Below are 16,264 nucleotides of genomic sequence, written 5' to 3'. Positions count from 1 at the left end.
AGCGCAGTTGGTTTTCCGAGACACTATTGTATTTTGTTTGTATTTTACAGTACATTTCAATTTTACATTAAGAAGTGGTATTATGATTAAAGATAATAATATAGTTGTTGATGAAATATTATCAGTTATCACTTTCAACAGCCATATTTTATATAAAGTAAATCAAATCAATGGAATATGAGTTATTAAAAAAAGTTTAAATGTACCCAATACTAATCATAATAAGGTATAAAAAATTAACACAATATATTATTATTTTTTTTTTTATTTATACATAAAAAAAAACACACACAACACTCACACACTTATTTGCACTCATTTAAGGTACAACCAAAGTTTCAATTATATATTATATATTAAAGGTAATCAAAAATTATGAGCACTAATACACATTTTGGCATCTATTATTCACTGTGTACAGAAAAGATAAATCTAAAATCATAAATAAAACAAAACGCACATTCATACACAGTGTACGCGATTCACTGTTGATTTACAATTGTTACTTATGCATTAATGCATAAATATGTATATAATTATATAAATATATACTAAATTTATTATAATATTTACAAAAACATTGAGACATGGTGAGGTTGACGTGTATGGTACATGCGTGTGTTACATGCACACACACGCATACTAGTCACAAATAATTTTATCAATTAAAATTGCACAATATTCATATATTTATATATATAAATGTTTATTATGTATAATAAAGATTAAATAGCTACGCGATGTTAAATTGTTATTATAATTATGTCTTTTTTTTTTTAAATTTAAACTTTAAGTTTTTAACATATGACTAGGTCATACATAGTTATATTATTAAAGAAAAAAAAGGAGAATGAAAGGATGAAATAGTGGCCCGAAATTTTATCACAACCATCAGACGCACAATATGGCAACTTAAAATAACAAAAATAAAATCATCTATCATACAATTATTATATCGAAATTACTTCAATAATAATAATATAGTCTACTGTTTTGGATTTTTTTTTCTCTTTTTAAATTTGATTATAATTAAGATTTCTATTTAACGTGTATTTTTATAATAATAATAATAATAATAATAATAATAATTTTGTATATCACAACTATAAATTTATCTAAAAACAAAACTAGACCCCTTGATTTAGAGGTGATCACATGTTATATGCTACATAAATAGGGTCAAGTTGATCAGCTAAGAAGCCATCACGCAGATGCATCCGTTGTTTTTCACCGCGGGAATTTATTGGCACCACGCCTGGATCAACTACTACAGCAACGCCAACAATTAAATGATGTTCTTCAAGTACCACATTGGTCACTAATGGTACCAAGTCAAGTGCTTCGCTCTCATTGCCATCCAGCTCAACCACAACTACTAAGAGATTAGTCCAAGCAAATACAGCACTAAAATCATAGTATAGTTGTATTTATATTAGAGACTCAAACATACAAATAATAAGAAAAATTATCATAAATTATAAGATATCTTACCATTCTGCAATCTTTCGATGACATCGCATAACACTATTTTCAATATCAATTGGATGATAACGCATTCCTCGAAGAATAATTGTTTCGTCCAGTGCACCAACCACAAAAACGGCATCATGAAGCTCTGAATAAATAAAATATTATACAATATTTAAAAATATTATGATATAATATATATATATTATTAATTTTACTTTTTTGATTAAAATTTCAAGTATACTAATTCAGGAACAGTTATTTGAAGAAATTAGAATTAAGTAAATAATTTTGTAAAAAAAATAATAAATCTTACAAATATTAGGTAATAGACTATAGAATCTAATTAGTTTGATTTTCAAATTAATAATGTATGTATATTGTATATTTAAAAAAAAATTATACACATTAAACAATGTTAATAACTATTAATTGTATGTTGCATACCTGGTAATTCAGCAGGAGCAGTAGCATTGCTACTTAGAGTGGATTGATTAGACGAGGCAAGTGACAAATCACTAAGAGACATTATGTCAATAGTGTCTGTTGAATGTAATGCAACACTTGATGGTGTCGATGTTGATTCAGTACGCCTTAAAAATCCAAGATAACCGGTTCTAGCGTAAACTTCGCCTGTGCTACCAGTGACTAGTCGTGCATTGAATTGTTCTGATCCATTTCCACCATCTGATATTTCATTACCAAATACGCTAAAATATCCACTGGCGTTATGTGGCGCTTGTACCCAAATTTCACCCAGATGAGAATCACCACAATGACCCTTTGTGTCTGGATGGGCGATGATTACTTTAACACCAGGTAACAATTTCCCTGATTCTAGCAAGCACAATGAATGCGGGCTGCCACGTTCCACCAGGGAAACTCGATCATTTCTTAAGGCTCGTAGGTCAACATATACACATGATGGTTCTGGGCTGGACGCTCCTTGCAAACATATGGCTACATTCACACGACATCCAAAACTGGTAGACACAGCTCGGGGACTGAGTCCAAGAGCAGAGAATAACTTTGAGAATGATGTTGTCAGGTTTATTCGAGGTCTTTCTTCGGCGACTACAACACATGTACGTACACATGCTAAATTCACACCTCGTTGTTTTAAAAGTCCTACAGATGAAGCCAAGCCTTTGGTACACAGTTCCATGACACCTACATGAAATAAAATGTATGGTTAGTAAAAATATCATTGTTGTAATAAGTAATTTTGACAAATAAAATATAAATTACCATAAGAACAAAACGTGTCTCGAACTTGATATTGGCTAACAGCTGAGAGCCATAAACCAGGATTTATTTCAATTTCAGATGGAGGTATGAGAATTGAATGATGACCAGAATATACACTGAAATCAATTGAAAAATAACAACATTAATACATACTAAATACATTTTATTAGTAAATTATTAATACACACCTGCTTAAGCACCACAAAGCGAACCCTAAACCACAGTATGGATCTAAACACAATGCAATATGTCTCGATGGATAAAGTTCACATGCTAATTTCATAGACCTACACAATGACGTGACAGCGGCATGTGACATTTTAATTCCAGCTAACATTCCAGTAGTAGAAACACTGTAAGTATAAAAACGAATAGAAACACAATGTCATTATTGATTTGATTGCTTTGATATACCTGAAGTCCAAATAAGCTAGAAGTTCAGCAGTTGGTGCTCGGTAAGTGGGTACAATTTTTTTCTTTGGCATATCATCAGTGTCCAAGATTACTGGCCACGATTTTACATCCACCACATTGCTAGCTTCTTTTGACTTGAGAAGTTTTATGATATTTTGATTAGATAAGACTAATGTAGACTTGCTGACATCTACAATCATTCGCACTGTTGGTAGAGTAGTCTGAAGATTTTGTGGGTGAGGAGGTCGTATTGTCACAGGAACAGCACCTAGAATAAGAAAATATTTTTAATACAAATATTTATATTGTAGTTATTTATTATTATTTTTTTTTTATTTAAACTTACCGACATACAAACAACCATAAAATGCACATATGAGATCAATTCCTGGAGGGAAGATAAGTGCAACATGATCACCAGTATTCACTTTGGCTCGTTCGTTCAACAAGTTTGACACTTTCTCTGCTCGTTTATGTAACTGTGAACAAGTTAATGTGGCAGCTGCGCCGCCTTTTGCATTCACCAAAGTAAATATTACATGATCAGGATCTCTAATTGCCCTCATCTTGAGTATTTCAGATATGAAAAGATACTGTAAACACAAAACCATAATAGATTTAGATTTTACTAGATAGATTATTTAAATTATACTAGATATTATTATATGAGCATATTTTCTTACAGTTTTATTAGAATCTGATTCCATATCAATGATGCCAATATCACGCCCTTGTGCTGTAGCCAAACGATTACCTTGCACTATTGTTCCAACCATCACAGACGCAGGTCCCACGTCTGAAACAGTCCCGCCAACTAGGCAAAATTATATGAAAACTTCTTTTTTATTTCCACCCCAATCCCCCCACATAAATATATAATTTAATAATAGATACCTGAATGTACTTCTCGTGGCTTAGGTAAGTTTGTAACACATGTGTGAGGACACATAAGTACATTAGCCGGATGTAGATTTCCATCTAAAAATCTTCTTTTGCATTCAGACAAATGAATTCCTCCTAATGGTGTCTTGGGAAGATAATTAGGTGGTACTAATGCTAAACAGTACAGCCCAACTTGATGAATGGAATCGACAGCTTGAAGTACTCTGGACATCCATTGAAAACTTTCTTCTTCACTGCATTCGGGTCGTTGTTCAGCAATAACGCATATACGCTCGTCACGCAATACACGTATAGCAAATACAGCGATTCTTCCTCTATATATAAATTTCATTGGTTCCACAGCCAAAACAGTGGCAATAATGTCGTCAGCATTATGCTTGCGTCCAGTAACTGTCATGAGACCATCTCGAGATCCACACACAAATACTAGTCCACCAGGTCCAAGGAATCCAAGAAGACCTGATCTTGTATATTCAATTGTATCATTTGTAGGTTTTCCATCTTCTCCGATTGGTGCAACTCTGAATGTTGCATTGGATAAGCCTGGAAGTCCCCAGTAATTGCATGTTGTCGTACTGAGTCCACCCATACAAATTTCTCCAACTTCGTCAGTTTTACACATATAAGGTATACCATCCATCTTAACAACTACCATTGAACAATTGGGCATAACTTGACCACAGTCTTGAAGAGTTAATGAAGTTAGTGAATTTTCTTGGTCCACACGAACTACACCATAACTTAAGCCAGACATTGATAAGACACCGCGCCCAGTTGCATTTACTCCAGCTCTGCCAGGCCTAAAAGTTTTAAATATGGTTATTTTAAGTAATTTAATTTATTCAAATCAAGAAATTTACCTTCTAACAGAAACTGTGAGACATTCACTTGATGAAGCACATGGGCACAGAGCATCTGGTCGCAAACCTTTAGATTGAAAAACGGCTAAAAATTGATCACATGATGACAAAGACCACGGGTTAGCTCCATCACCAACCAATAATAATCTCAATGAACTAAGAACAATATCTTTGTGATCTTTGGTTGCTAAAAGACCCCAATGCAAGTCTCGAGACTTAACTACTGCTACACTTGCTGCAATATTTAAGATTTATATAGTACACAATATATTAGTTAATTGTAAAAATAATAAAAATAAAATTTTTACCTCTATATTTTGTAATCATTTGCATCCAAGAAGCTGGGTTGACTTTCATTAAAGCATATGGAATATATATCACATGCATACCATTTAAGATAGATGTTAAAACAGAATGCCATAGGCCAGTTTCACGTTTAAAATCGAGAACACATACCATGGTGTCACCTTCAGTATAGTTACAAGATTGGCTCAAAGCCCGACACTGGTTTAACATAGCTGTGCGACTTACACTTACACCCATTACAGAACCTTCTTTATCAGTGGTGTATTCTATGTAAGATGGAGTGTCTTCACCAATATGAGGTGGTGGACACCAGTCCTTAGGAGTCTTGGGTAGGTGTTCGGTGACAAACCAATGTAACTTTGGCCAGCCTTTAAATGCTACTACATCGCCAGTAGCTGTTTTTGGAAGACCTTTTAGACACACATCAGATGTCAGAGCTACTTGAACACCACAGCTACCTAATAGAAATCCTATTTGTTGTGACCCTGCATCTCTGCGAGTTAATGGCACTTCAATTGGCACAGGTACGATTCCAGCGAATATGCAACCGTAAAAAGAGCACAGGAAGTTTAATGGGTCACTGTTCGGATAGACTAGAGCTACACGGTCACCGTGTTTCAAGCACTCTCCACCACCATTACCTTTGACTAGTGGACGGTTTAGGAGAGTGTAGGCCACTTTGTGAGATCTGCTAAGAAGTTTACCTGAGAAAAAAATAGTAATTATATATATATATATATTATGAATAAACGGGATTAAAAAAATAATGATTAAAATAAAAACAAAATATTACCGTAAGTAAGTGTGATGCTTAATTTTCCATTAGGATCCAATACAGTAGCTACGGGAGCTTTAAAAGTACTCGAACCATAACGTTGCAGAGCAGCTTCCAAATTACGAGGAAGTCCTGATGGTACCTGTAGTGATTGAAAAAACATTTTCATTTAGTTTTTAATTAAATAAAAATTTTTCGTCATCAGTTACTCACGGATAGTGGTTCACCCAAAGCCGGAGACATGTAGGCACCCTCTGGTCGCGGTGCGTTAGGATCTTTAGGGTTGGCCGCGATTTCAAGTTCGACGTCATCGTCTTCGTAGAACTCGGGCAGCGGCCGTCGTTTGGGTCGTTTAAGTGTATTTAACAACTGTTGAATTTTGGCCGACACTTTCCAACGGCCACTACTGGACACCGTGCCCATTCCATCGTCACTGGACGATTGCCTGGAATCTCGGCTGTATCGATTTACTCGATCCGCGGGTGTATATCTCCTGGACTGCGTCACGTTATTCGTAACGTCTGGAGGTTGAGGGTCTGAAAGATACAATAAGATATAATGTAACAGCGCGCGCACACACACACAATACAAGTAACAAATATTATATTATAAAAAAGTAATAAGAAAACGCGATTATATATAAATATATAGGTTTTAATCTGTTCTAATAATGTATATGTATGTTATTAGATTGTTTGCTCACATGGAGGTCGGACGTTATGCAACATGTCAGCCACTTCAGTCACCTCGGGCTTATTGCGTTTGATTTTATCCTGCTCCTTAGGAGTCTCGATAATCGTCCTGGACTCGTCCCAATAACTGGGACCGTTGTTTCCGGACACTCCACCTCCAGGCGCACCATTAGGAATCCTGTAAACCCAAAACAATTTAGTCAACGAACAAATAATAATAATGTACCAAATGTTTAGAAAAACGGCGGTATTTCATCACTCGACTGACGAAAAATACAATAGGAAGTTTTCGCGCTCACTTGGTGTGGTGGTGATGATGATGATGTCTATGTTGCTGCTGTTGCTGCATCGACGGCAGTGGCTGATGTTGTGGTCCATGAGTAGCAGAAGGGGAAATGGTAGTGGCAACGACAGTGGCAGCAGCAGCAACAGTCTTTGGATGTGGCGGTGTATCTCTAGCAGACCCACCCGTACTACTGGTATCCGCTCCGCTGCTACGTTCACGTCCACCGCTACCACGGTCTTTGATTTCTCCTCGGTCAGGTATATGGTCACCGACGCTATCGTCGTCCGAACTCGAATCTGAAAACACGTGATACACAAATCGTTAAAGATTTACATTTAAAAAGAAATGTCGCAACGTAAAACATCAGTTTTTTTCATTGGCTAATAATATAATTTAAAATAATAAATTTAATGATAGGTATAAACTATTATGTAATAGTAAGTATTTACTCACCGGTTTCGTTACGCGCGGTGGCCGACCGATCGGGACTTCTTGCCATAACCGAGGTACGTTTGCTGGGCATTGGCAACGACGGTTTGGGCCTAGACTGCATTGCGGCCAGAGCTTGTTGTACAGCTTCTTGTCGCACTTCTAAAATTACAAGAATACATTTTGTTTAATGATTTCTTAGACGCGTCTCAGTTGTCAAATTATAAATTATTTTTGATAATGTGATACAATTTTCATTAAATCATGTAGTATAAACTATATAGTTGTATATGAAATAGTAAAATACAACTGGTATTACAGAGTTACTATATAAGTAGATATAGGTATAGAGTATAGAGGAAGCTCAAGTCTACGAAAAACTTTTAACCAGAAAAAGCATAATAAATAATAAAAGCAACTAATCACGCACATATACCTGCAGATTATATGAATATATGCGTACCTTATAATACAGTTTCTATACAGTATATATTCGACTTAACACAAGACATAAACTTACAAATAACTAAACAAACAACGTATATTCTAGAATACTTATTTGGTAAATTCCGCCATATAAAATACAACTATATGATAAACGCAATGTAGTATAACCGTAATTAAGTTTAATTAAGTTTGATGAACTGAACTGCTTTTAATGGAATTCTACGGTAGAATAATTATTAACAAAATATTATATATTTGATGTATATCTACGGTTTATACATTTTTCTCGGAATGAGTTCGTAGTACCTATCTATCTTTAATGAATATTAATTATTGTTATTTGTCGAATACATGAAATATTAATAAGGTATAATATATGAGTAACAATTTAAAAACAAATAAGGAATAATAGGTACTGATTTATTTTTAATACCATGTATCACAGATGTAGTGTTAATATAAAATGTATACACCGCAAATACCGTTAGTGCTGTATGTTACCAGAAAATTATGACTTGACGTAAATCATAATTCTAACAAGATAAAGATACACTACGAGTATACTACACTATAGGTTAGTTGCTTATACTCCCTATGTAATTAATAATCTGTTATCTATATAATTATCATCAGAATTCAAAATATGACCATACAAGCTCGTCTAATTTAGGACACTACATGGGATAATCTATAATAGGTACCCAAGGTACCTATAGTATTTTACAGAAGGCTAGTGATATATGCCTGTTCTGGTGGAATCGACGCTATTATCTTACGAATCGATAGGGATTTTAAAATTATATGATTTTTTTTATTATATTCTAACAAAAAAATAAATAAACTTGATAGGTAAAATAAGGTAAATAACAACGAGTCGTTTTTAAGGCACGTGAAAATTATATTAGATTGCTACATACAAAAAGAATGATAATGATGACAGTCAGAAATCAGAATGAATTAAAAGAAAATGTGTTAGAAGTTTTCAGGAATGACATAAAAACAATGCATACTTAAGAAAATAGAAATTACAATAATACTTGACAAAGATGAATACATATTATAAACAATAAAAAAAGTATGCTATAGTTAAATTTCCTTAGTTAATTAGTATAGGTAGTATATTTAACAAGTACTATGCTTAACAAGCAACAGATTTCTATCGATATCATATACAGAACAGTGAGCAGCTATAATGGTATCATACATCACGAATAAACGGATTTAGTTTAAGCAATTATACGTAAATATATTAATACGATTGCATATGTTTGGATATAAAATTGAATGGTATTGGATCGCATAGTGATAAATATATATACATTTATTAAGCTAAATTCATGAATTAATCTATAAATATATAATAAGTACTATAATATACATTACTCAAAACCACTGACATTAAATGATGTCGATGGAATGGTGGTAAAATAATTTGTGATAGTTTACATAACCATTGCCACATGATGTAAATATTTGGTTTTTAGTAACAATTTAAACGTACAAGATAAACTATTCCAAGAGTAAAATATAAAAGAATCGTATTTTTAACAGCTTTGGTGATGTAAAAAATATCCTAAATGGCAAGTGAAAAAAACTGCAGAAAGTTCCGGGCGAAGGACCATAAAAAATATTATACGTTTAGTAAATTGGAATTGATGTGCTTGGTAAGAAGGGTTTTATTTACTTAAGTTTAAAGTATTTATAACCATAATAAGAAGCGAACCGACCTTATTGCAATATATTTTACGACGAGTGTAATATATGTAGTTAGGCTACCAAGTGGTATAATGTTGAAAGAAAAACGTACCGTTTTAAATTTGTGAATTTCCGTAATAATAATATGCTATTGACACAAGTTTATGAACATGGGTAATAAATAAATTATATTAATATTGCTATACTTTAAAAACGGACGAGAATATAAAAATTGTAAATACAATAATAACTTTAAATAAATTGCATTATTTTTGTTGAAGTATTCATAATGTTCATAATTTGTATCTAATAATATCCGATATTTTACGTATAATACATTTATAACACTATATTGAATAGTTTATAAATATATTAAATAATACAGTGGGGAATGTATCTAATAAGAGTATCAAAAAAAAAAATATTTGCAAAACACAATTTTTATTAAATTTTCATCTATTTTTTAAAGTAATTAAATAAAAATAATAAAATACTTTTATCATTTAACGAAAATAAAAAACAACAGAGTTTTAATTATAACCCATTGGCGTTTTCTTTGGTTAGCGATAAAATTGTTGGTGTTAATGTCTATAAAAAAAAAATAAAATACGAATATACAAAGAGATAAAATGATTGTCCTTCCAACAATTTGGGTTTTGTCCTAGATATCCGGTCGAACGAGGATCCGGGAGGTTTAATGATGTTTTCAACTTCCTTTTACAGATTGCGTGAAAAATATTACTTAACTCACAGCCCTTGCTAAATAAAAATATAAAATAATTATCAAAAGTCTAAAATGCAATTTTTTCAAATAATATAACAGAATAAAAAGCGCCGAAAACGTGCAAAACACAGTCTCAAACCATTTTTTATCTTTGTCTTAATCTTTTTTTTATTTGTTTCAAAATAACACTTAAAGGTTTTTTGGTAAAAAAAAGAAATGAATACTATTCTTAAGAATGAATACTTTTAGTGGGTACTTCCGAAAATGTACCGACACTTTAAGTTGTTTGTCTCTACTCAGTATTTGTAGCAATTGCAATTCGGCGTTGTTTAGTGTTCTGCAAGTGAAAGAGATGTACAAATATATATTTCTGATTATTTTTTCAGATAAGCACACCATTTATACTTAATTAACGAGTGCCTACTGCTTTTAAGCTATTATTCAATTAATTATTTACATTTTATTATAAATTATAAAAATCTTGATTATTACTATGTGTATAAAATAAAATTTTAGCAGTATACTATTTTCTTTAATTTAGATTATACAATGGTTTATTGTATAGTTTACACTCTACATGAATATATATATATTTTTGTAATTTAAATTTAACTTCAAATTTAGTGAATATAGTTATAATTATGTTTAGATCAAGTTTCGTTATAGTACCCTAGCAAACAAAAATATACTCATTTATGTATAAAATACAAGTATACATCAATTGTTTTTAATGTTGTTTTTTTTTTTTTTTGATACTAAAATTTAATTTCATACTGTTTCACCATTCAAATTTGTATATAAATATAGTTTTAATCCTTAAGTAAATATTATAGTTTTACAACGTTCTATCATTAAAAAAATATATTAACAGCACTAAATTGCAATCATGCAAAATGTTATACATTAAAAATATGCGCAATAGTACTGCATCTATTTAGCTATCCTATCCATATAATACTCAAAATTATGCATGACCGAAAATACTATTTGAAAATGTATATTAATATGATATATCGCATTATATACACGGCAATTAATCGAACATTCGCAATTATACGGAATTCATTATTAAAATTGATATTTGTTTAAAAGCTGTTTACTTAGCATAATATATATGAACGATACATTATTATTATATTGAATACTACGGAGAAAGAGAGAAAAATCTGCTCATTGCCATTTATGTGCAGCGCATTTCATTTAATTCATGAGGGTATACCCTCGATTATCGGCTAATCTATATAATCAAGTCATTGCTCAGATAATAATATTTCGGAACGTATAATAAATAACCGAATACGAAATAGACACGAGACGCATTACTATTACAAACTTATAAAAGAGTAGAATATTTATTTTAAGCTACTACTACAACTTATAAGGATCTCGCCAAGTTAAATATCTTAATATTTACATTAACTAGATATCGTGCTAAAAATCATAAATTTACTGTATGGCTATTTATTATATATTATATATATATATATATATAATTATTTTTAATAAAACGATAAGCACCAATCGACGAATGGAACTGACAAATACAAATTTCTATTCTTATTATTATACTCACAAATAATAATTAACGTATACCTATAGACAATTCTTTTCTTCGATTTAAGCGATCGAGTGTAAAATATAATAATAATACAAATCTTGTTAATTTGGAACTGAGTCACATATACATAAACTGTTCATTAAACAAATAATTTGGAATAAATTCTCGATGAAATGAGATGATTGATTGTTTTTCCACCGAATCCCACAGAGTCACGTAGCTGTCTACCTGTATATGCGTTAGTATTATATTAGCTTATTTAACGTGAGTATGTATATAGCCGCGTTTGAAATGTGGCGTTACTGTGGGTAACAGAGTAGAAGGCTAAAAGAGTCGGGAGACAGACCATACGTATTATATATACTTACGTCAATGCCATAGTTTCTTATTTTTGTCGCCGAGTTAATAAATTATCTAAAAATTTGAAATAATACTCTGGTGGTTTTCACATATATTTATACACGGAAATTTTCTCAGTCGCTCGCGTATTTCATGTTCCTTTGGGTATTATAAAAGTCTATACAGGAGTGTTGTGTTTTGTGTGACATTACTATATTGTCACACACACACACACACACACACACACACACACGTGCACTTAAAATACTTATTTTATTCACAGAATCTTGATATATAAAATGTACGCTCCGAATGGAATACCTACTCACGGTTGGTTGTTTTCTGATATGATTAAATCACCATTGTGTATTCGTGTGATGTTTATACGTAGTTAGGTTTATACCATAAACGTTTAAAACCTAACACATATCGTTTTACGAGTCTTTAATAACAATAATAATGGTTAAGTACGCTACACGGACAGTGTATAAGTTATAAAGGTATACGTTGCTCATTTGAGGTTGGCACACGTTGATATTTATTAGAATACAAAATCCTTTCGTGATTATTACATACGATATAATGATATCGTATACACCTAATAATAATACTCACGCACGGTAAGGTATATGCACATCAAGTGTTATGTGAATGTATGATTATTATAAAACATGTTTATACAATTCAATACAACTATACTTACTGTACAATATCATATAATATGGGTAATAACATAGCATGCACGCGTGCAGAGTCAACAAATGAAAATCGTCAATGCGTACGCAATGGTCGATATTTTTATATTATATTATAGAATCATCGGTACAGTGCCTATGACAGAATGATATTTTAATTAAATATTTTTTTTTAATCACAAATTGAAACCCTATATTATGATATAGCTATGTATAATAAGTACTTGAATAAAAAAAAATTATTGTATATTTTATTAATAGTCTTCGTGGAAAATAGGTATTGTTAATTTTATTCATCAACTTTCGAGATAAAAATGCAACGCGTATGTGGGAAGAAAAAAGCCAATCAATACCAACGACATCGCCGGTGCGACAAGAGAGCCTATCGAACGGACTCTGAAAGCCTTCGTGATGTTGAGAGCTATATATAATAAAAACGCGTATACAGCCGATCTGTGGCATACCTTTATATGTGGGTACTTACTACTTACGTAGTATATATAAATCTGGGGGCGAAACTATATAACATGAGTTTCACACGCGCCTGTCACCATACATACAGATCCAATTCGAACAAAACACGCCAACTTAAACGAATTTCAATTTATTTTTAAGAAAAATAAAAAAAAAGGTGCAGAACCAAATTACAATTCACCGTGGTTTTCTTTTCATTTTAATGACAAACTGCTAAATGTAACCACGAGGATTCGTCTCGAAGGCTACGTGTAACCAAATGCCGGCAGCACTTGAGCCCATCATCGACAAAGGTTCGACACTCCTGACCCAGACCTATATACAAGTATCATATTATAATATTATAACAACGAACCTCTTCGTAGTACACGTCCAAATATAAATACATAAAAACATATAATAGGCACGCGCCGCGTACGGTACTTGTGTGAGCCAGTCGACACGACACGACAATGTTGTTCTATTATGTATGGTATATACATATATCATAATATAATAATAATACCTATACAGTTTTATTGAACATCGAAAAAGCAGATTTTTTCAAATTCCTAATATTCACTAGTCGAACGAGCAGCAAAAAATACAACTCTTTTCTTGCACAACACTATATGTTTTATACCGACATGCGTATTTTAACCGTCTTTACGACGACGATAATATGCTTACGCACGCGCCAGATTTTATCGCTCTTTATTATATAAAAAAAGTGATTTTTTCGCGCATTTCATTATATTATCACCATTATAGATATAATAATATTATTTTATGGCAGAGCCGTAACGTACTTATGCGGGGAAATGTTCGACCGGTAGTCGCGCATTTAGCAACGCAAAAATATAAGAATACGCGTGGTCCTATTGAATGTATTATATATGATTTTGTTGGTTTCGCGCATTTCAACAGCCATGACACCGGGAAACTTGCGACCGTATGCCGATAATATCATCGAAAAATTAGTGTACAAGGGCACACTGCATATATTATAATATAGATATTATGCTGTATGACAGACTTTGATATGTTTTGATTCCGATCACCGCGATGACTGCCGTTTAGATGCATTCTTCGCGAGTCGTTGACCGAATATTAAATAAATAGACGTCGCGTACTCACGTATGTGCGTATGGCATTGTTGTTTTTTTAACGTCGATATATCAATGGTGTTTTTGAATTAACGCTGTGCATATAGAAGTATTATAAGTACATACATAGGTATATAATAATATATTACATATTGTATTATTTACTGTGCATAATCTAAAACCTACGACGACGCACCTATTCGACGATGAACGCTGGTGTGGGGAGGGATGTATTAATATAAATTTACGAGCGATTAAACTGAATTCAAGTCGATCAATCGGATATTTACGAGCCAGAACTATATAATATGTTCGTATGAAAATACAAATAATAATTGAGGAAGTTTTAAACCCGTCGGACTAGTGGAAAAAGGGTTCGACCGGCAATTTATATTGTCAACGGAAATCCAACAAGAGGAGCTGCGATCGTTTTAAACGCCGTGCGTACACACACGAACCCGCAAAGTCGATCCCGAAAATCTCTTTCGATTATATTAAGTATACATTATATAGACGTATATTTTTTATTTTATTTACGTTTCGACGAACAATAACGCATCCAGTATATATGTATACACACACACACACACACCTATAATGTACGCTTCACTAAATATTAATGTACATACACAAACACAATAATGATGGATCAGCGATGAACTCTGCAAGCTGCAGTGGTGTTATCACATATTACTTATTTGATATAAATTAATTTCAATTTTCAGGCACAATTTTATTGTCGATTTACTATGGAACATTAAATTATATTATTGTGTATTATGTAGACTTAGTTCAAACGGTCATTATAGGTTCGCTGCACTGCAGACGGATGACAATTATATTTATATGTATATAAATATATATATACACATATATGTGTGTGTGTGTGTGTGTGCGCGCGCGTGTACATAGTATTTACCCAGTGTGCACATAAAAAAAAAAATAAATAAACAATAAAGCGTATTATTATTCTTTTTTTTATATTTTTTTAACGTAATAAGTCGTGCGAAAAGGTCCTGAATGAATGTTTACATCAACGGGTTGCATACATCATACACATATTATATATACTATAAAGGGTAAAATGGAGATGGCCAATACTTTTGCGAATTACAATAATATTAAACGTAGGTAAATACATATAAACATATATAGTTTATATGTAGTGTTTAAATAATACATTAATCATACAATAAATATAATATATATACATTTATTGTAAACAGTATAACAAGCAAAAAACAATTTTTATTTTTACTGTATATTATATAATATATATAAATTATACGGAAATAGGTAATGAAGACTGGGAAGACTAAAATCGCAGCTTAAAATGTATTACCAATTCAATACAATAACTTGTACATTTAATACAATGTATTAAATAATATAATAATGATGTCATAGTATAATATACTAACTTATTCATCACTAGCAGATATTCGTAGAAACACAAATACATATTACTGTATCAAAACATCAAAGGAACAATATGACAGACAACAAATTAACATATAAAAAGTGTCAATAAAACAAATAAGTAGGGTCAAAATTAGTCATACGAGGATCCTAGATAATGACAATGATTGAACTTCTATTATAATTACTATTTAATATACATGAATAAATGACATATTACAGTCAAACACACTGTCATCCACTATTCAAATTTCACTATAACAACGTAGAAAGGAATCCCACATTATAGAAAATCTAAACGATGCGCAAACGGACTATTTTCTGATACAATAAAAGAATCTCGTACTTCAAAAAAAGTAAGTGTAGGTATATGCTATTAACCATATACAATATTAGCTTTATGAAAACTAATATATTTCGTAGTTTAGCTCCATAATATAATAATACA

At 31.8% G+C, this 16,264-nt stretch overlaps 1 protein-coding gene across 6 annotated transcripts in view; it reads right to left on the bottom strand.

The window, feature by feature from the left end:
* Positions 1 to 247: 247 nt before the first annotated feature.
* LOC113550076 (disco-interacting protein 2) overlaps positions 248 to 16,264 on the bottom strand; it is a 137,944-nt gene continuing 121,927 nt past the window's right edge. For 5 of the 6 annotated variants that reach the window (XM_026951691.1, XM_026951693.1, XM_026951688.1 and 2 more), the window contains 16 exons: positions 7,405 to 7,542; positions 6,965 to 7,247; positions 6,677 to 6,843; positions 6,187 to 6,509; positions 5,992 to 6,115; positions 5,201 to 5,902; positions 4,893 to 5,127; positions 4,024 to 4,832; positions 3,813 to 3,943; positions 3,476 to 3,722; positions 3,130 to 3,397; positions 2,904 to 3,068; positions 2,716 to 2,831; positions 1,915 to 2,637; positions 1,492 to 1,615; positions 248 to 1,404 (listed from right to left, as the gene is read on the bottom strand). In XM_026951691.1, coding sequence (XP_026807492.1) covers positions 1,152 to 1,404; positions 1,492 to 1,615; positions 1,915 to 2,637; positions 2,716 to 2,831; positions 2,904 to 3,068; positions 3,130 to 3,397; positions 3,476 to 3,722; positions 3,813 to 3,943; positions 4,024 to 4,832; positions 4,893 to 5,127; positions 5,201 to 5,902; positions 5,992 to 6,115; positions 6,187 to 6,509; positions 6,677 to 6,843; positions 6,965 to 7,247; positions 7,405 to 7,542 — 4,808 coding nt within the window. In that variant the 3' untranslated portion in view covers positions 248 to 1,151. The remainder of the gene's footprint in view (positions 1,405 to 1,491; positions 1,616 to 1,914; positions 2,638 to 2,715; positions 2,832 to 2,903; positions 3,069 to 3,129; positions 3,398 to 3,475; positions 3,723 to 3,812; positions 3,944 to 4,023; positions 4,833 to 4,892; positions 5,128 to 5,200; positions 5,903 to 5,991; positions 6,116 to 6,186; positions 6,510 to 6,676; positions 6,844 to 6,964; positions 7,248 to 7,404; positions 7,543 to 16,264) is intronic. The other variant, XM_026951689.1, reaches the window with a different exon arrangement.

This window comes from Rhopalosiphum maidis, chromosome 1 (assembly GCF_003676215.2).
Source record: "Rhopalosiphum maidis isolate BTI-1 chromosome 1, ASM367621v3, whole genome shotgun sequence".
Lineage (NCBI taxonomy): Eukaryota > Metazoa > Arthropoda > Insecta > Hemiptera > Aphididae > Rhopalosiphum > Rhopalosiphum maidis.
The sequence above is the reverse complement of the archived record's forward strand: the minus strand, read 5'-3'. Positions and strand labels throughout refer to the sequence as shown.